Below are 19461 nucleotides of genomic sequence, written 5' to 3' on the forward strand. Positions count from 1 at the left end.
GTAACCTTACCTAACCTAACCCAACCTAACCTGATACGATATTAATAGCCCTTAAAGCCTCTATCTAAACGTATCTAACAGTTTGTCACAAATTTAAAAATGAGCAACGCCAACTAATCGGTGGAGAATAACGTTTATCGTAATTCAGCCGACCCGTAGGCCCCTTACGCTGCACGAAATATGGTTTAGGTTCCGCACTTCAGAGGGCGCTTTGTGAGTCAGCCGCTCAATTTGACTCCTTTAAGTAGCAACTGATTGATGATAATAGCATAGCTTTTGGGAGGTCACTAGGGCACTTTTCAAAACAGTAGAGGTACTAAAAACCCAAGATACAAAGCACAATATTAGACTAAAAACGTTTCTAAGGTTTCAAAAAGTCTTTGGTAAAAAATAGAAAGTTCTAAAAGAGGAAAAATAAGCCCCAAAAATGCCTTTTTGAGCTAAAAGGTTATTTTTGAGCAAGCTAATGAGTAGAACTGTGACAGTTTATGAAAATACAATGCTAAATGAACCATTCCTTTTATGAATAAATGAACTGGAACTCTAATTTAATCCCTTAACAAAGAACTAGGAATCCTCAAAAGGACAAGTAATTTCCCAAAAGTTGACGGTGACGTCATCTTCTTTTCCTGCTTCAATGTCCCAATAAAGGGTCGATTCCTTTTCATTGAATTATAATGCGTTTGTGTTGTTTTTGGCTAACTATCAAAATCTTATTCATAGTTAGTCCCCTGGGTCACATAATCTCCGGAAAGGAAATTGCGTTCAAGGCAAGGCAAGAGCACTTTAAGTAGCAATCTACCGTGTCTCTTCCCGTTTTCTTTGGGCCGTGTGACGTTGCAAGTAAGGGCCCTTATTATGCCCACGGACTGTTGGATCGTTCATTGGCTCAAAGCAGATCCCCGTTTTGTTCTCCAACCAAGATATCGACATTTATCAGCTTGAACAATACTCGATTCTCGCTTTAATTCCTTGCACTTTTTTGTCAAGTCTTGGATCACGCGTTCTTGCTCCAGAATTTTCCGTTTCGCCTTCTTGAACTTTAAGATCAGCATATGAATACTGTGACTAGACTCGTTGATTTCTTGGACAGGATCTCGAGAAAGTTCACTCTTGTTTATCGTAACGACATCCTTTCGCAAATTAGAGACTAGATATGGTTTCTCTATCGTGATCGCGGAATTACGACCCACAGATTCCGCAGGTCTCACTTTGGTCAGATGATACGAATGATCAAATTTGATGGCCTTTTGCAATGAGAGCGTACTTTTGTATACTGTGCCCGATGGATCCCTGATGTTTGGGCGTGGCTTGGAGATGCATGGGAAACACACCGGATCGCGTCCTTTTTGAGGCTTCGCTTTCCACTTTTGTGTATTCTGAATGAGTCAAGTTCAAAGTGCTCCTATAAATGAAAAACACAAACATATTAATGAGCTACATAACTAAATGATGCGATGACCAGATTTGGGAAAACAAGGTAAATACCCGAAACCTAGGTTTTTTTTTATGGGCCTTGGGCCCCTTTGGGGATCTTCTTTAGCGTTATTCATGCTAACTTGAAAAAAATTGATTTCTTGACCACCACCATTCAAATACGATAGTGCATGTTAGGTATGTGTATATGGGTCGGTTTTAAGTGTTGATTTGAAAAAAAAGTCTTTATTGCGAGAATGCCTCATTGGATCCGTTATTTCTTACAATATATACAATTCACCCTGATTTTTTGAGTCTTGGCCCATTCTGGGTTCAAGGAGCGCCATTCGAGGCGATGATCCACTAGAAAAGGGGGGTGGGGAAGACCTAGGATCGAACCCATGAACCCGAGTTTTAGCTCGGTCTGGGGTTAAGCAAATGCGCTACAACCATCTCCCTATTGTGATCATTTTTGCAACTCAGCTTTCACTAAATATTTATGTTAAATGTGGCGCACCAGTAAAACTCAACATGTTCTCCTTTTAGAGTAAAGTTCCCAGTTGGCCTATGGATGATTTTTGAACTTAAAAAGGAAAGAATACCTTAAAAGTATTCTATTGTTTCAGGTTACAAGGGAGCAGTGATGCACATCATTGATTAAAAGGTTAACGTTGCCTAATCTTAATCCATTACTTCTTGATCAAAGTGTCTGGCCACATGATGTGGAAAGAAGCAATAACCTCAACAAGGATGTCGCTAGAGGCAATCTCTGACATGGGTGAACTTGCCAAAACACTTGATTCTCAATGCTTTAACGCGCACGAGAATTCATTTAGCTGAAAATGAAGAAATATTAAGTATTGAGGTTTAAAAATGAAGTAATATTTTGCACCTTTAGGAAAAAAATAGATAACATTTGGTGTCATTTTGAGAAAATAAAAAAAAACTAATAGCTCGCCAAAAAGGACCAGATGTTTTCTCAATCCCTGTCACCATCCATTGTACTACTATATCATAATCTACCAGAAAAAATAGAGCTCGGTAATATGAACAATTCGTTCGAATGTGTCAACTTTTTTTTCGTGTTTTGGGGGAGGTTCCTATACTCAGATTTCACTAAATTTGGAAGGAGCTAGGGCGGGAATTGAATTGGTTGTGCAAATTCCCTTGACGATTGACCTTAAACGGTTTATCAAAACCAAATCATTGCTCAATACCTCTTGCGTCGGTTTGTAATTGATTATATTGCAAAATATAATTGAATATGTAGTTAATCGAGGCAAAACTTATTTCGCAGAGTCTGCAATTTTCGGTGGGGGTCCAACCTAGACGGTTAATTTCGTAAGTCCAAGCATTTCGACAATCTATTTGTCTTGGAAATCTGAACATTTGAACGTGGTTTTCGGTGCGATTGGTACACCCAGGCCCAGCGCACTTCCCCATGTTTGGGTCTTGATGACCATAAAATACTACAGTTCAAATTCATGCATCTGTTTGACATTCACAGAAAGGTTGCTCAATAACAGGGTTGGTATATTTTGAAGGAGGTAGCGGGCCATTTGCCCAATATCCAAACAGAGTTAAAAAAGAGAACAAACTGCGATAAGAATTGAAATTGAAATACGTTTGTTACAAATTGGAAACGAATTATTATGATGAGTTTTCCAAATTAAGTTGATCCAAGGTGTTAAGCAAGCAGGGAGTTGGAGCATCCCAGAGGTCTAAGAATCTTCTACCCAAGTGTCTTGAGTTCAAATTCCGGTGTTAGATCTGACCGATCTGACCCTTTTGTGCGAAGAGACGTAGTAGTGTGGTGGTTAGCCGAGTTACTCATTACTTTAAAGCTGCCCATGACCATCACCTTCCCTGTGAAATGCCGTCTGTTCATGTGGGCGGGTCCTTATTTGTTCTATAAAACTGAACTCTTTTTAGTCAATGCCATCTGTAATGTAAACTGCATATAAATATCCAAATGGTCTTTATCATGTTTAATGCTCTTACTATATTTATATGTTTACGTTTCTGACCTGACCTTTGGACTGTATATCGTTGTCATATTTCGACCCTTACTCGGCTATTAAATAGTTTATCATATTATTGGAGAACTGTTGTCCATTTATTCACGATTTTAATGAGTTGGAAAATTGGTCGGGTTTTCGTTTCCAAACAAGTGGTTAATGATTTATAGTCAAAATGAATTTCGAAAACCTTTCGAAAAGCAAAAATGTTATTAAAAGTGCATCATCAGGTGGCTTATGGTATAGTTCATAGAACGGGGCAAAACATGCCTTCAAGTAGTAATCGGTTTCAGCCAACATATGACCGCACAGATTGAAATTGGCAAAATTAAGGACCTTTTTGGAAAGCGAATCATTCTCATCATGATAGTGCCCATGGGTGTTTTTTTTTCAAATTTTAATCCTCAGTTTTCCCTATGTTCATTATATTAATCATCTTGTTTACCGTGCACAACATAAATATTGGATGAAAGACCCATTGAGAAATGATACAATCACTCGCAAGTTCATATGATTATAAATCTGAATCAAAAAAATTGTCAAACCGTTTTGATCGGGTAGTTTCACGTGTAGACGGCTCAGAGATGAACTGTTAGTCAAATATCAAACATTTCCGAAATAAGTAGGCAAACTTTGTGACAGAATGTTTCTCGTGTAGACGCACCATTACTTGTAAATACGAATAGCAAGTTATAAAAGACCAAACAAAAAAAAAGTGACAAATATTTCCTTGATATCTTTAGGGTCGTGATATTTTGAATCGCGAACTGTAAAAATTTCCAAGACATCCCGATTTTTCCAAATTCTTACCATAAAAAACTTAGGATCCAGCTTTCAGAATATAAGTTGGAAACACTTAAAAACCGACATCATGCAATAAAGTTCCTAGTTGAGAAGGATGCATTTTTTGAATTAACTTTCACAGATTAAGCGTTTTCATCCTTATCCTTATTGTCAAGTACCATCGATATATTTGCATTTTGGAGAAGCTTGGCATGTTTTTTATAATGCAGTCCATTTTCTGACATATTCTAGTTAATCTAGTAGTCTTGCAGTCGCTTTTACACTTCTTGAAAAACATGTTTCAAATTGTGTATTTTGGTACAAAGTTCTAGAAACATGGACTTTGAACGAGCTTCCCGCCAAATCAGCTTGCTCTTGGCCATAATGACTCTGAGCTACTTTTCGAATTAAAGTAATAGTTTAAGGAATGTAGATATCCCCAATTAAAAGTAGGTCATTTTTATATAATTTACTACTAAATTGGCTTGTTTTAAGGTTTTGTTGCCAAAAGCTTATGGAGCTGACCAGGAGCAGGTCAAAAATTCGAATTCTATGTTGTGTTTACTACATAACTATGAACATATCTCTTGAGTTCCTTAAGCATGGTTTGGGCTCAAACATGGCCAAGTTTATCTATTCATCAAGATCTTATGGTTGTATGTAGTGCTCATTGTGAATAAAGTGAACGGATTAGGAGATGAGAAAATTTTGCTTCCGTTCTCAGTCCCCATCCCTAGAAGTCCGTGATTTAGGTAATCTGTAGCTTACTAATAAAAAGAAATTGGGTACTTCCTCTTAAAGGTTTGTTTACTGTGAAAATTTGCATATCATTTGAGCAATCAATTATTTGATACTGACGTATTCAGTGATCTCTCGAAATTGTACCTGGTCAGTCTTTTCAAAACGACGAGATTTTCAATTGTGCAGATTCGCTTAAAACAATCTGTGTTTGAATGTTTCACGAAACGGCTAAAATCAAAAGCCATTTTCTAATATAAACACTTCGCCGGCTGTATTTTGTGTATTGCATTATACCTATTATCAATCATCATAAATCATATACTCTATGCAATGACAAATCGATATTGCTAGCTAAAATTTGGCATTAGTAAAACTTTCCGTAGAAAGGCTATTAAATTGATCGAAAAATTAACTAGAGTTATTCAAAACATAATAATACACTTCTTCAGATGCAATTGCATAGTTTGTGTTTAACGGCAAATTCATTTTTCTCTCTCTGACAAATGTGACTCATTTAGATTTCAGCAAAACGTGGTAATTCTAAGACAAAGAATCACAATCTTCCTTTTCTTCTCAACGTCGGCGTGGAAAATATAACTTTTTCATTTGTCACTTTGTCAAAGGACACGCTAAATATTAAAACCCAAAATCAATTTCATATAGAATTGAGGAATGTGTATTTTTGCATTGATAGTTTTAACAGTCTCTCCAACATGTATCTTATGAAGTATTTGTACTTACTATACAATTGGATTGCATTTTTTAGTTTGAGTTTGGTGCTGATTTTGTGGCCTAGGTAGCCCCGAAGCAACCAACATGGGCGAGATTGTTTGGACAATATCATCCCGTTATGGCTTTGCTTTGTTGTCCTTCAACCATGTTTTACAGGTGTAGAGGCCATTTCGGTTTCGATGCCAGAGAAGAGGCTGAGGTATATGTCTTTGACTTTTATCTGAACTATCTAGCCTTCCTTGCCGACTCCGTGCATGCGGGGCGACCCGCCATTCTGAGTCAATGGGATGCATTCCTCAGCTGTTGAACTCGCCCAGGGGTCAATTGGGACATTCTCTTCCTGGCGTTTGGGTTCGCGTTGCGCCTTCAAGGCGGATTTTCCCTCCTGAGAGGTCAGGTAAGACTCTCTAAGAAATCTCTCATTGGCCCAAGGTTGGAGCTCTTGAGCAATATCGAGGAATGTCGGTCTTTGCCACAGATGCCGGTGCCAGCACCGTCTCATGAGACTGTAAAAATGTTCAGGGCACGACTCTGGCTTCGGCATAACTTTTTGATGATCCACAAACTGCATAACCTCGTTATGAGATAGCCCTGGATAGGGTAGATCTCCCAATGTCACAATTTCCCACAAAACCACTCCATAGGACCACACATCCGTCTTAGTGGAAAATTCGCCTCTCAAGGCTTCGGGGGACATCCAACGGACTGGCATTTTTCCGGGGCCATCTGAAATAAGAGATTGTTAGTTATTACATGATCAAATCCTAAAAGGATGTGGAACACTTTGTCTCTTACGTTTCTGGTAATTATCATAAACCTGACGTGCCATTCCAAAGTCAGCAATTTTGACGATACCCTGAGCAGACACTAAACAATTCCGGGCTGCAAGATCTCTGTGGACCACACTTTTGATTTGGTTGGCAAGGTACGCCATTCCATCAGCAATTTCAAGGGCCATTTGATACATTCTCTGGAAATAATGAAGCTCTTCTTGTTATATCGTGTCTGAAGAAACATTCACTCAGTTGGGTCTTCACTCACGGCAAAAGTGGGAGGGGGCTTATTTGTAAGGTTAAACTCTGAGTTGGGCCTGTGGGTTGTCAAATAAGTTCGCAGGTCCCCCAATGCCATATATTCCAGAAGGACCATGTAAGGCAAGTTCACAGACACCACGCCCACAAGTTGTACCACATGGACGGCCTTGATTTCTCTACGTAGATAACAGGGAGGAAATAAAGGTTAGTTGGCACTTCCTTCGTCCTTGTGACTTGAGGACAGTAGTTTTTACTTCATGAGATGTGCTTCTTGTAAGAACTGCATGCATTCCAGGTGCTCTGCATCTTCGTGGGGCATTTTGATGGCAACTTCGGTTGGTCCTCCTTTTGGATTGACATAGGTTCCTTTGTGAACCACAGCAAACGCTCCTTTGCCAATCTTTTCTCCGATTATCACCGAAGCCCGTTTGATCTCCCATTCGTCAGCAATGTATTCCTTAAATAAACATAATTATAGGCTTTCACTTTAGTTCACATAGCAACACCGCAATGAGCTTATTTTCCTTGGTCTCGCTCATTTCTGTGTGCTCAGGGAAGCCCCATGAGAGACCGCTGGCTCGAATCATTCTCTAGAACTAATGTTACACCAATCTTACCATTGGACAATAGTTGGGATTTTGAGTAGCAAATGTGCTTTTCCTCTGTTTTTCCTGAACCCAACGGAAGTACAGATACGAGACGATGAAGGCCAAAATTAGGAACATCAAGGCAATGGGAGCAATGATAAACCAGTGTACCGACCTGGTTTCACTAGACTGATCCACCCAAATGAAGTTCGTCCAATTTCCTTGAGCACTCATGGAAATGGCTTTCACACTCACAAAGTAACTTTCCTTCATAGGCAGGGGAAATCTGTTCCCAAATTTCTCGAAATCATTGGCCGAGATGCACGAATGGGACACATCAGTTCCATTGGCATCAGATTTGTATCTGATTAGATAACTCAATATATGACCATTGGGATCTTTAGGGGGATCCCAAATCAACCAGGTTGGATCTGACCCGTTGCTTAAACGGTAATGAAGTGAAGATTCGGCAATGTCATCCGCTCCGGGTTTAGGATAAACCAGCGGATTCTGGAATGCGGGTAGGCTACACCACTTAACAAAAGTTTCGCCGACCCACTTAGGGGCGTGGCAAGCTCGTAACTTGACCGAGTACTCGCCAAAATGTTTCAAGTATGTGGCTTGGAAGGACGTTTTCTGACTTGGCACGGGTGTATAGAAAACTCTGTAAGCGTTGTCTTCACGTTGCAGGGTTTGGACCCAAGTTGACGTACTTCCAGAGTCAATGTGGACCTCAGGTACTAGGTTATCTTTGGTTGTGATCTGTTCATCAGCATCATCCCTAATTGATCGCTTGGCTTTAGTTTCAGTGCTCTCATCGTCATTGTCATTGCCAGGAAAATTCTCACGCGTTGGAAAGGCACTATTTATGACCAAGGTTTGGAAAACATCTTTTGATATCCTATTCTCCTCAGTGATTGGACCTTGAACGACCTGATTGTCAGATTGTTGACACTGGGAAGAGGAACAAGCGCACAACTGCTTTTGGATGTCATCCTCAGGCAACTGCTTGTCTTCACTCACATTGGTAGCTGTCACGTTACTTTCCTTGTCCGTTTTGGAATCGATAAATCCATTCTGGAACTGTTTATCACAAAAATTGTCGTTTCGTTCGAGCACTAAGCTGTTCGACTTGAGCTCCAAAAGGAGTTCATAGTGGTCAATCTCTCCATTAGGGGATGACGGTGGTTCCCACATGATGTTAAATGTTGTGTAATTGATATTGACGATTGATAGTCCTTCGGGTTTGGAGGGATAATACACTGGTGATTTAATGTAAATGATTTCTGACTCGGCACCACTGAATTTCTGATTAACCATGTATTCTCGCACGAGAAGAGTGGTGACAAATAAGCCATAATAAGTATTCGGTTCCACATCTGTGATCCTCAAGACCTCGTTGGGCCATGTTAGAGAAGACTCATTCGTATCCGACCCGATTGGCTCAAATTCAACAGTCTGCCATACACTTTTATCACATGGACGATTGGTCCCACTTGAGGATGAGCTTGCCCGATTGGCAGAATTGGAACACTGCTCCAAACATAAGTCGCGTTGCCCGTACTTGGTGAGGTTTTGAGCTTTGAACGTGGGAAGTTCAAGCTTTCTATAATGAACTTGAAAAGTTTTGAAGACCCTTAGGTCATCCACCTGGTTCATATCGAATATGGTCTTCTGAAAGTTCTTGAATTCTAGCCTGATCTCCGTACCTCCGAAATCACTTAACCTGGCAGTTGTGTTCACCTTCAAGTGCATCGGATTGCATTGAGCTTTGTCTCCATTTGTTTTATCGGAAACTTGCGAATCGTTGAGGGTGGGCCCTAGAACGGCCTCTACCTCTTCCTTGCATAAGTGAGGGTTGTAGTTGATAAATACTCGGCCAGGATATCTGACACCGTCGACGGTTCTGTAAATTTTCACTCGGTGTTCCGGGGTTCGTTGCGGGAACATTTTCTTCAAATTCTCATTCTCCGATAACGTCAGCGAGTAGTCTCCCTCCAGATTTCGTCCTTCAATCACCTCCAAACTTTTGAAGACGTCCAATGAGATCAGAGAGACTCGATAAATCAAGAGGCCGCCTTCAATAACTCTCACTTTGGACAGAGCCTGGTCCAATTTCTTGAAGATGTTTCCTATCAAAAGAAAACACATATACGGTATATATATATATATTGCTTTATGACGAAGGTGAACGGTGCGCTAATGAGCGATTTCAGTATTTTTTCGATCCTAGGACTAGGCCTGTTCTAGCATTGGCACGCCACTTTTTGTAATAGTAAGGCAAAGGGCAAGGAACTTACTTTTATAATGAACGTTAAAGCAGCCTAAAGGACAAAATGAGCAAAATAGCCTTTGTCATTAGGTCGAGTTCCCAATTGTGTTCCTTACAACGGAGTGATGCGAAAATGTAGACAAGATAGCGTCCGTTCATACTAAGAATGCTTAACGGTTCTTTTCCCAAATTTTACATTTTTAAGAGCATTTTCGGAGTAGATAATGATAACTTTGAAGTTTTTTTTGGTCATTTCCAATAGATTTTAAGGGAATTTGCGAACTACTTAGAATTAAATTATCGTTCCTGAGAAAGATAAGTCAATATTTTGAACATCCTAAAAAAGAAACAGATGTCAATTGCTCAAGAGTTGAGTTACGGCTTTTGTGGGGAAAGAAACAATGAAAAATGAGCCGATCAAACTCAGCAGCGATTTGATAGAATTTCCTAAATATTTCGGTTGAAGACACTTCTTAATGTAGTCTTAAAATGTATCAAATAGCTTCTATCTACATTTTAATTCAGGGCTATTCTAAAGGTAATTATGTAATTTTATGGGCCGTCACTGACTCAAAACATTAGAAAAAATGTGTATAACTTTGTACATTTGCAGAACTGGCTTCAAAAGTCGTTGAATGGAAAAAATCCTATAATCACTCAATATCGCACCGTGGCTAGTTTTGAAGATGTATTGGGTCAAGTGTCCTCTCCCAATCTGCGCAAGATTGACACTACTCCAAAAGAAGAACGTAAAATCTGAGGTTCCTGGAACAAATATTGTCTAATTTGTGCTGAAGTGAATTTTTTGAAGCACGACTTCCTCAAGTGCAAAGAGGGATCAATTTCTTTGCAAGGCCTGCCACTGTGCCATTTTAAGCAATTCCAGCCAATTCTAAGAGCCACAGACTTTTGAAGCCAGATCTAGCATTGGGAGAATATCACATATAATTGCTTCTCATGCTTTGAAATAAGCAAAGGGACAAAAAGACCAAGTAAGGTAGCGCAAAACAGTCCTGACACAAAAGACCAAAAAATACCTGGGGGTTTAAGAGTACATTACAGTTTTGTAACAAAATCATGGGAAAATATATTGAGCAGTTTTTATTCATTTATTGAGATGTGAATGGTTTATTTTAGTGTTTCAAATCAAATTCCTTGACATTTACTTTCTTTTTCTTTATTATGTGGTCAAAAAAAGCAAGTTCTGGCTTTCTGATCAGTAACATATCAATAAATTTTAATTGATAAACTTAGAACATCCCTGGAACGCTTATCCATAGGAAGCAAGATGTTTAGTAAAATTATTCATTTACATCTACCGTATGTAGCGTTATATTGACGACTTTTGTAAAAAGGCCAAACTGAAATTATTATTGTTTGACATTTCTTTCATTGAAATGAATGTAAAAGTACTTTCTGGTGTCAGTTCTCTTGACACTGGCTGCTCTAAAATATTCGTTTCAAACTCAGCTTGGCTAGTGTATGCTTTTTGCCAACTCTTCGCAATTTCCATCTATTTCCAATGCATTGACTAGAAATTTAAAGACACAAATGTTTTGAAAATATGGCATTTGGCGTAAGAAATGCTTGAGACATGACCAGACCAGAAAATACGTATTTTCACATAATCTCGTTTGAAGGAACTCATAAAATCTATTCAATTGGCCCTCAAGCCTGTTTTAAAGTGTTTGTAGTGTGTTCTTTTCTTGCCTGTTACGTAACTCAAAAGTTTAGGAGAAATTGCGCGTGAAATCTTACCAGTCCATCAAAATTGACTGTAACCGCTCAAAATGGCACCGTGTTCACTCACAAAGCCACTTACTTCCTTTCAATATTATAGAAAGGGACCCTTTGATGACCGTGCATCCAACAAACTTTGCTAGTGCATCTGCACTGAAGATCACTCCCCCTTCGCATTCAATTTGGCAATGCTCTGTGCAGACTTTACATGTTCCATCTTCTTCTTTGGTGTTTTCCGGACATTTACTAAGACATTGGCCTTCAAAAGGCTTATAAGCTCCGCCCGAGCCTTTTGTATCAATTTCAGCACTGCACTCCTCGTTACTAACGCATCTATAGTCCTTGAGCTGGAACCATAAAAAAGAACATGATTGCCATCAATGTTCACAATGAATTCAAAGGCTTGGTATTTTATGGCCTTACTGTAAATGTCCGTTGAGGGCACGAGCTCTGACAAAGGCTCCCAATACGTAAGTTTCGACATGAGTGGCAACCCCCGTTTTGAGGCCCTGCGATGTCATGGTCACATCCTCCAAGGCATTCGCTGGCACAGTTCTCTATCAAACCATTGGAGTCGTAGAAGCAGGTTTGGGTTTTCGGCGAACAATTGTCTAATTCGAATCTTTGGCAATGCTCAAGGTTCCAGCAGAACTGAGCCTTTCCATGGGGCGTGGGAAGGAAAGGACAACTCGAAGGACACTTGTACGGGCAAATTCCACGATCGAAAACCTCCTGAAATGAGGTTGTAAAGAGGCATGAGCCTAGTTGGAATCCTGTCCAAACATTGACACAATCTTCCCAAGGGAAATGGATCGAGAGAAGAAAGAGAAAGAGAGAAAGAGAAGAGGTGTTTTCTTTCCAGATTCACATAGGAAATCTGGGTGCGCACTTGCCTGGACGTCGATGTGGTTGTGATAATTTTGTGAGACGATTCGCCTCCAGTCAATCAAATCCACATAGCACAACATGAGGTTGTTTTTAATGACCACGCCGCCACGGAGAATCGTGGTTAATGAGGTCAAACCGACATCGCGTAGATTCTCGTTATCCAAAATAGACAGAGCTTGGTCCTGTAAAGAAAACGCAGATTTAGTCTCTCTCTCTCGTCCACATGTTGACGCTTTGAAAATGCCCTTTCAATCAGGTGGTGGCCTCCAAATAAGCACAAAGAATATGGAGTAATTGGTGAACACTTTCGGAATTTGGGACTGACCTATCCAGTTCGACAGCTAACTTTTAAAGGGGGAAAAAGTGGAGCATTTCTTACCCCAAGAAGTTCATGACCGCGAATGACAATCAAATTGGGAAACAGATGAGACAGGCTTTCCAGCTGATACGATTTGTATACCAAAAGGTAATTGGTGATTTCCACAATGTTGGGGAAACTAAGATCCATCGAAATGTCATTCATTCCTCCGAAGTTTCCCATGCCTAAAAAAACTCCCACATTGCCTTCGATGATGGTACAGTTCTGAAGGTGGTCATAATCGGAGGCTCGAAGAGATTTGAGAGTGATGTTTCCGCACACTAAAACAAACAAACAAACAAACAAGCGAATTTCCATAATATTCAACGGTGTGGCGGATTGAATGCAAAAGAAGTGGACCAATCCCGCTCAAATGAGCTCAATGTGGGCACACTTGATCGGGAAACATGTTAGTCGTCAATTGAACAGGTGCATAGCCATTCTCAGCATCAATGCGGTAAGTTGCCTTTCACGAGAAGTATGTCGCATTGATTTAAGGGCCAAATGTCTCCAGAGAAGAACAATCTCATTTGGTATCTTACCTTCCCCATCTGTCTTTGTCATCCATCCAAGAAGGACTCCTACACTGATGAGAATGCCTCCATAGTTCTTGGCACTCATTTCAGGATTCTGCTCAAGATTTTGATATTTTGATCAGTGGCTCAAAATCCAAACCTCCAATTTTAGGTCAGATCCACTTCCATGGCTGGACCACGCATGACCCTTGCTACTTCAGGCTCAGCTGAGATGCCTTTCGAAAATTCATGAACTAGATGTGAGATCATTTATGTAGATAACCGCCAACAAAGGAGACTTGTTCTACTATGAGAACTGAAACATGTACTCACTCACTTGGTCCGCTGAGAATAATGTCCTTCTATTACGTTCGAAGTTAGAACTCAAGGTGCTGAACATGGCAAGGCTGAGTGTTTCAAACCCGGTTTACTCGCTTTTATAAAACACTAGTAGCAATAGCAAGCACCTAGCCTTTTGAGGATATTGCTGATCCTCTGACATGTTTGAAAAAATCAGAAAGAGACACGTTAAAGTACGTTCAAGTTGTTACGTCTCACTCGGAGCGAATATATTTCTGTCACGAAAAGAATCAGGAATGAGTGCCTATAAAGCTCTAATATTTCGTAAGACCTCTAAGCAAGCTAACCCGTCTCGTTCATTGACTGTAAGGCGTCTTTGTGTCGGAGACGATGACCTTCAGCCTTTGGATGGGAAAACAAGCAGACACATCAACACAGATGTACGTAGTACAATCACTGATCAAAATAAGTGCCCGACTCATGGCCACGTTGATGTGGAGTATCATCAATACAATTGCCAGAGGAACGACGGACGCTCTTATCGCCGCATTGATAAGGAAGCACTAACACAAACGATATGATTTGAGCGTCGAATCATTATTTGTTGTGCCGAGCAATCTAGACTAGGTGATGCTTTCACATTTCACTTGTTCGTTGAACTTCCCAGTCGATAAGTCGCTCTGGCGGCCGAGGCGTCAGAGAGATTCATTCCTTCAAGGAATGTTTTCGTGCTCACAATTGAATGTGAGTTTCATTTCTTCCAAGTCTTCTCGGCTTTTTCTTCCTCCGTCCAGACTGACGGACCAAGGACGACTTACTACTTCGGACATACCGTACGTACGTACCTCCGTACACTCTCTCCATAAACACGTACCACATACTCGATAACTCGGGAGTCTCGTCGAGCACGAGAGCGTCAGTGATATCCAGCGCTAACATACTCACTCTCTCACTCACGCTCTCACACTCACAAGGATGGAGCGATGGCCTCAAAGCAGCTTTACAGACACACAGGACCACTCTCCTAAAAAAATACTCCATCCATATATTTGTCCAAAAAGTGAGCGAGCTCCTGAGCTAGGCAGTGTTGCCAGCGTGGTTTCTTGAAATCACTCCAAAATATTGCTGAAATATCACCAGGAATTCAGAAAGCCTGACTTGATGTTTTACATGAAGAATTGATTTCTTGATTTGCGTACCAGATCGGTTTTTGCTCCTTAGGAAAGGACAGGCCTCTGTAAGCCAAGTCACAAGTCGGGGTTCTCTTCAGCCGGATTATCACACTGTTTGGTGGATTTGAATTTTTGTTTTTCTCTGACCCGGGGGATTATTCCTAAGTCATTTTTGTGTAGTATTAACTATTTTCTAGCTTTTCAGAGCTACTTATGTCCCGTAGATTTCAAAAGAATTCATAAGCTCCCTTCTCACATGTCTGATGAAATTAAGCCACAAAAATGGAAAATGAAGTACATTTCTACCATCCGGCAGCACTGACATACATCGTGAGTAAAATTGTGTGGAGGACAGAACCTAGGTTGGATCCATGAGCGTGATTTTCTCTCGCCTTTCCTGAATGATGCTGTCTCTAGGGAGGGAGTGTTGGGCCGTAAATTGTCGCCTGTGTCATTGGTCTTCTTATTGGATCCATGAGCGTGATTTCCTCTCGCCTTTCCTGAATGATGCTGTCTCTAGGGAGGGAGTGTTGGGCCGTAAATTGTCGCCTGTGTCATTGGTCTTCTTATTGGGTAATTAGTAATCACTCGTCAAATACACATTAAATGACATCTCGCCGATCAGCAGATGTACAAAAGTGATGAATTATTTGAATCATTGCCTTGATTTCTTTGCTAACACCATAATATTATTCCTAAGCATAAGACATAAAAAGGCGGCATTAACGTATCGTGGCGACCACACGTATATGGGGATCGACAAGGCGAGGACAGTTTTCCGATATTGGCCTTCAAGCCTTCACTTGGACCTCCCATCGCTCTTGTAATGTGCCATCGTTAGGAAATTTAAACTGGCCCTGTGTGTGTTGAGCACAAAAAGTCTCTTCAATAATTGATGGATAATTACAGTCAAAACGCCACTGGGGTAGCCGGGCCATTTCGTCAGGCCATTTCGTCAGGCCATTTCGTCTTATTCTGAGACAAATTTAGACCCGTCTGAGGCTGCCACGCACAATGTTGGCCAGGAGCAAGAGACACATGATGGCAAGGAAACAGTATTTCCACACAACCTGAACAGCCAATTCTCAAAGTGCTGATGCTAAACTGGTTTTGCAGGTCAAAATGCCATGACAATCAAGTCCAGAGCCAAACAACTTCTTGACGAAAAAGTGGCTTGAGTTCAACTTCAAGCCGGGAATAAGTTGGGAATAGTGAACAAGGCATGTTTTGCTGTGACGTAATCAACTCACCATGAATATCAGTTGCGGTCGGAGTAAAGAGCACAGTCTGCTACCTGCTCCTCCGGTTATTACGTTACTTTTGCAATTGGGCCAGCCAAGAAAATTAATGATCCAGCGAAATAAATTTGTCTCAATTTACACAGGTATCCCACTACAGCCATTCACTTGTCGATCAATGAACATGCACTTTGGCGATTCGTTTGGCCACCCTTGTACTTTGCTGCAGCTATTTATGTATGTTTACATATTGTACTGGAAGAAGGTTTTTGGCAAGAGGAGTATTTGTGACATAACCTTGTTCAAAGGTGATCTCCCCCTCAATCTCGTCTAATAAGTAGTAAAGTAGTGCTTAAAGATGGCGACCAAGCTATTCACCCAAGAAATGCGAGAGGCCACCAAGACTATCCATAACATGAGTGATGCCTTGGTCAACATCAAATTAGGGGTGTCCATTTCCAATCCCGAGGTTTGGGCTGAAGGACTCATGGTCTTCTACGAGATTTTTAGAGCTTTGGAACAAGCCATGGAGGACCATAAAGATTCACTCATTGGCGAATTCGACTTGCCCGGACTCAGGCGGGCTGAGGCGTTTGAAGCCGATTTAGCCTTCTACTTTGGGGACCATTGGCGTCAAACTTACGAGATCCGACCGGAAGTGGCCCAATATCTGGCTCATCTAAAGAGGCTGGAGGATGAGAATCCCTACCTGCTTATTGCGTACATTTACCATCTGTACATGGGGCTGCTCTCAGGAGGTCAATTGTTGAAGAGCAAGAAGGACTTTTTCAAGTCTGGAAAGACGGCAACCCAAGATGCGGGCGACGCCGTGACTTACTTTAAGGATGTTTCTATTGCTAGTTTGAAGAAGCGAATGAAAGAGATTGCCAATACGGTGGCCAAGGACCTGGATGATGAAACCCGTAAACAGATCTTGCAGGAGGGTGTTCAAGTGTTCAAGTTGAATAACACAATCATCAAAAGCGTCAGAGGGGTTAATGACATTTTCTATAAGCGTGTGGGGATATGTCTTGCGATTCTGTGCATTATCTTACTTTTAATCAGATTCATATTCTTTTAGGGTTGAAAAATAAAGATAGCTTTAGTTTGAATTTACTATCTCCATATTTTAGTGGTTAAGTCAAGGGGGGGGCGGCCTTTTCTGAGGGGAAAGGGGAGGAGGGACAGGCATGAAATGCTAGCGTAGTATATAAAAAAATGCCATTAAGTAACCTGTTACTATATTAATAGTGCAGTGATAGATCTATCGCATTAACGAATAGTGATCTTATTCGAGGACGCTTACCGAACAAGTCTGAGTACTCAAAATCGGAGAAAAATATCGACGGAAGGTGGACAAGTTTAAATGCGGAACCTCTCCCTAAGCTTTGTCTTATTATAAATTAGCACCTAATTAACGGTTTTTTACACAACCTGAAACAAAAAAGGATAACGCAGCATGTCAAACGAACGGTTGGATATGGTTTGCTTCTCTAAACACTGTCTTTAAACTTTGATCTAAGTTTTTTTTTGTACTAAATTGTGGTGATCTAAATGCAAATTTGCTGATAATAAAGACCATACTTATGTGCAAGTTGTGGTCAGCCTTAATGAATATAACATGAAAAAGGTAACTACAGTGGAACACGCTTTTATCATCTCCGCTTATAACGTCACTTCGCTTCTATCGTCGTTTTCTCAAAGTCCCGATTCATTCTTACAGTTTTAAATGAATTGACTCCGCTTACAGCGTCGCCTCAATCCGGATATATCGTCATTTTGAGGCAAATTTTTATGCACTTTCTTGCTCTAAAAACTTTCATTTCTGATTACGCACAGCAGCTGAATTAACTTAATACTTGATCTATTGAAAAAGCTTAACAGGTCTTGTCAATCGATCTTGAAAACAAAAACAGAACACGGATGAAAACTGATTCATTTGCCTGCCAATCAAGCCGAATTCAACTTTGTCTGGAGTTTCAATATGCCTCCAAAACAATTTTTCTCAGTCAAAGCAAGGAACCTGTTTTAAAAGCCTAAGTTGATCCTCCAAAGATGCCGTTGTAGACAGCTCAGGAATCTCCTACATCCCAAAAAATTGACGCTGCAATGCCATTGGTTAGAAGAGGCTCACTCCAAGGGAAGTAAAAAAAAACGTTGTTAAGACATTAAAGCCAAGTATCCTTGATAGTTTCTTGGAAATCAAAATCAAGTTTCAAGAATTGTAGCCTCTTTTGAGTTGTATATCGTTTAAACACTCGTATTTTGAGATTTATTTGTGTATTTGAGGTCGTTATGCACCTAATAGAGAAAATTCGGGTATTTCGTCAATCCGGATACATCGTCAATTTGGCTCGGTCCCAAGAGCGACGATATAAGCGGGTTCCACTGCATTAGAAAAAGAGGAAGAATAAGAAGGATCACGATCAGAACAGTTTTGCCTTTTGTTCCACGTTTGAAAACTGCCCTCTTATATTATCTAAAGATAAGTTTAAAAGAGTCAGATCAACTTATTATGAAAAAGTCCTTAGTTGTCCGGTAGCTGTAACGAGAAAATGAATATGGGAAATAAAATCAATAGCGGTGGGGACAAACACTTATCGCATATTTCAAACATTTCATGCGTTTTTCGTCTTTACAGAACACGACTCTAAACGAAAATTGTGATCTTTCAATGCTAGGGCTTTAAACTTTCATGCATTTGAGGCTTGAGAAAGCCATAGATTAAAACCATTCCTCTTCGTTTACAAATCTTACACAATTGATCGAGTATGGGGGGAGGAGGGTTATAAATGGGGTACAACTACAATTATCTATTATCAACTGTTTTGATCATGCACTGCTGAATACATCTTTAAACATTCTAACGAATTTGCGACGTATTTTTGTTCATAGTTGTGCAATCTGTTCCTTTAAATCTTCAAACGCTAGCTAACCTTTACCTAACAAATAGTCTTAATTTTTTTCGAACTATTTTACGAAAAATATATTCGTCTAAGATTTAATTAGCCTTTTGGTAAAAAAATAGTTATTTCGCTAGGTTCTACAATACTTGAAAATTTGTCAAGAAAACCGACGTTGGTGTGCAATAAGTCAAAATTATCGATGCCAGATCGTTTAATGGCCATCATGAAACGTAAAATCCGTATCTAAATGGAATTATATTAAAAAATCTATCAAGGCACATTCAAGGTTGTTTAACAAATTCACTTTAAATAAAAAAAAAATTGAGGCATGTAATGATCCAACAAACGTACATTAAGTACGCCTAAAATAGCTTATCAACATTACTCAACAACTACAAACTTAAATTTTATAATAATAATAATCTTTATTGCGACTCTTGGTCATGTCATGGCGTAAAAGTAACTATAAAATAAAATCTGATGTATATACATTATACAAAAAGGGTAAAACAAGAAGAATGTCAAAAAGGTAAAGGCAATAAAATAGTTGACTAGAAAGTGATATCACAATGAGTATGACTAAAATTGGTTCAATGCACATGAAAACAGGTAAGAGGTGAGTTGCAGATAGTACAAAGACAGGTAGGTAGAGGTAAGTGATGAAAATCTTGGTTATTGCAGTAGAGTGGATGGGCCAGATTGAACAGATCCTTTGTCAACTCCCGTCGCTGATGGCATTTGGCTGGGAGACGGACAAAGGT

The 19461-nt window shown here is 40.1% G+C and overlaps 2 protein-coding genes across 5 annotated transcripts; one reads left to right on the forward strand and one right to left on the reverse strand.

Moving 5' to 3' along the window:
* Positions 1 to 114: 114 nt before the first annotated feature.
* Positions 115 to 14228, reverse strand: LOC131879906 (insulin receptor-like). Of its 4 annotated transcripts, none has more exons than XR_009373211.1 (11): positions 13112 to 14228; positions 12591 to 12850; positions 12217 to 12393; positions 11747 to 12055; positions 11406 to 11670; positions 7342 to 9443; positions 6979 to 7181; positions 6732 to 6900; positions 6486 to 6660; positions 5700 to 6416; positions 115 to 1405 (listed from the first exon to the last, which is right to left on the reverse strand). XR_009373211.1 is itself a non-coding variant. In XM_059226399.1 (11 exons), the coding sequence occupies exons 2-11, from the start codon at positions 13188 to 13190 to the stop codon at positions 5920 to 5922; spliced, it is 4236 nt and encodes a 1411-aa protein (XP_059082382.1). In that variant the 5' UTR covers positions 13191 to 13199; positions 13863 to 14228; the 3' UTR covers positions 5612 to 5919. The 4 variants fall into 4 exon arrangements, 3 of the variants coding, with proteins under 3 accessions (XP_059082382.1, XP_059082380.1, XP_059082379.1); XM_059226399.1 differs by lacking the exon at positions 115 to 1405 and having other exon boundaries at positions 5612 to 6416; positions 13112 to 13199; positions 13863 to 14228; XM_059226397.1 differs by lacking the exon at positions 115 to 1405 and having other exon boundaries at positions 5612 to 6416; positions 13112 to 13579; positions 13732 to 14228.
* Positions 14229 to 16021: 1793 nt separating this feature from the next.
* LOC131879909 (heme oxygenase 2-like) lies at positions 16022 to 16906 on the forward strand. The gene has a single exon (XM_059226402.1). It carries the CDS (start codon positions 16153 to 16155, stop codon positions 16873 to 16875), a length of 723 nt encoding a protein of 240 aa, XP_059082385.1. The 5' UTR covers positions 16022 to 16152; the 3' UTR covers positions 16876 to 16906.
* The last annotated feature ends 2555 nt before the right edge of the window (positions 16907 to 19461 follow it).

The sequence above is a fragment of the Tigriopus californicus genome, chromosome 4, assembly GCF_007210705.1.
Source record: "Tigriopus californicus strain San Diego chromosome 4, Tcal_SD_v2.1, whole genome shotgun sequence".
Lineage (NCBI taxonomy): Eukaryota > Metazoa > Arthropoda > Copepoda > Harpacticoida > Harpacticidae > Tigriopus > Tigriopus californicus.

Bases quoted from the DNA above. Each gene is read 5' to 3' on its own strand.
- LOC131879906 (XM_059226399.1), bottom strand. From the start codon at position 13,190: ATGAGTGCCAAGAACTATGGAGGCATTCTCATCAGTGTAGGAGTCCTT. The intron at 7,182-7,341 runs GTAAGATTGGTG...TGTTTATTTAAG, and splicing joins ATCCCAACTATTGTCCAATG to GAATACATTGCTGACGAATG. The intron at 6,417-6,485 runs GTAAGAGACAAA...CTCTTATTTCAG, and splicing joins TTATGATAATTACCAGAAAC to ATGGCCCCGGAAAAATGCCA.
- LOC131879909 (XM_059226402.1), top strand. From the start codon at position 16,153: ATGGCGACCAAGCTATTCACCCAAGAAATGCGAGAGGCCACCAAGACT.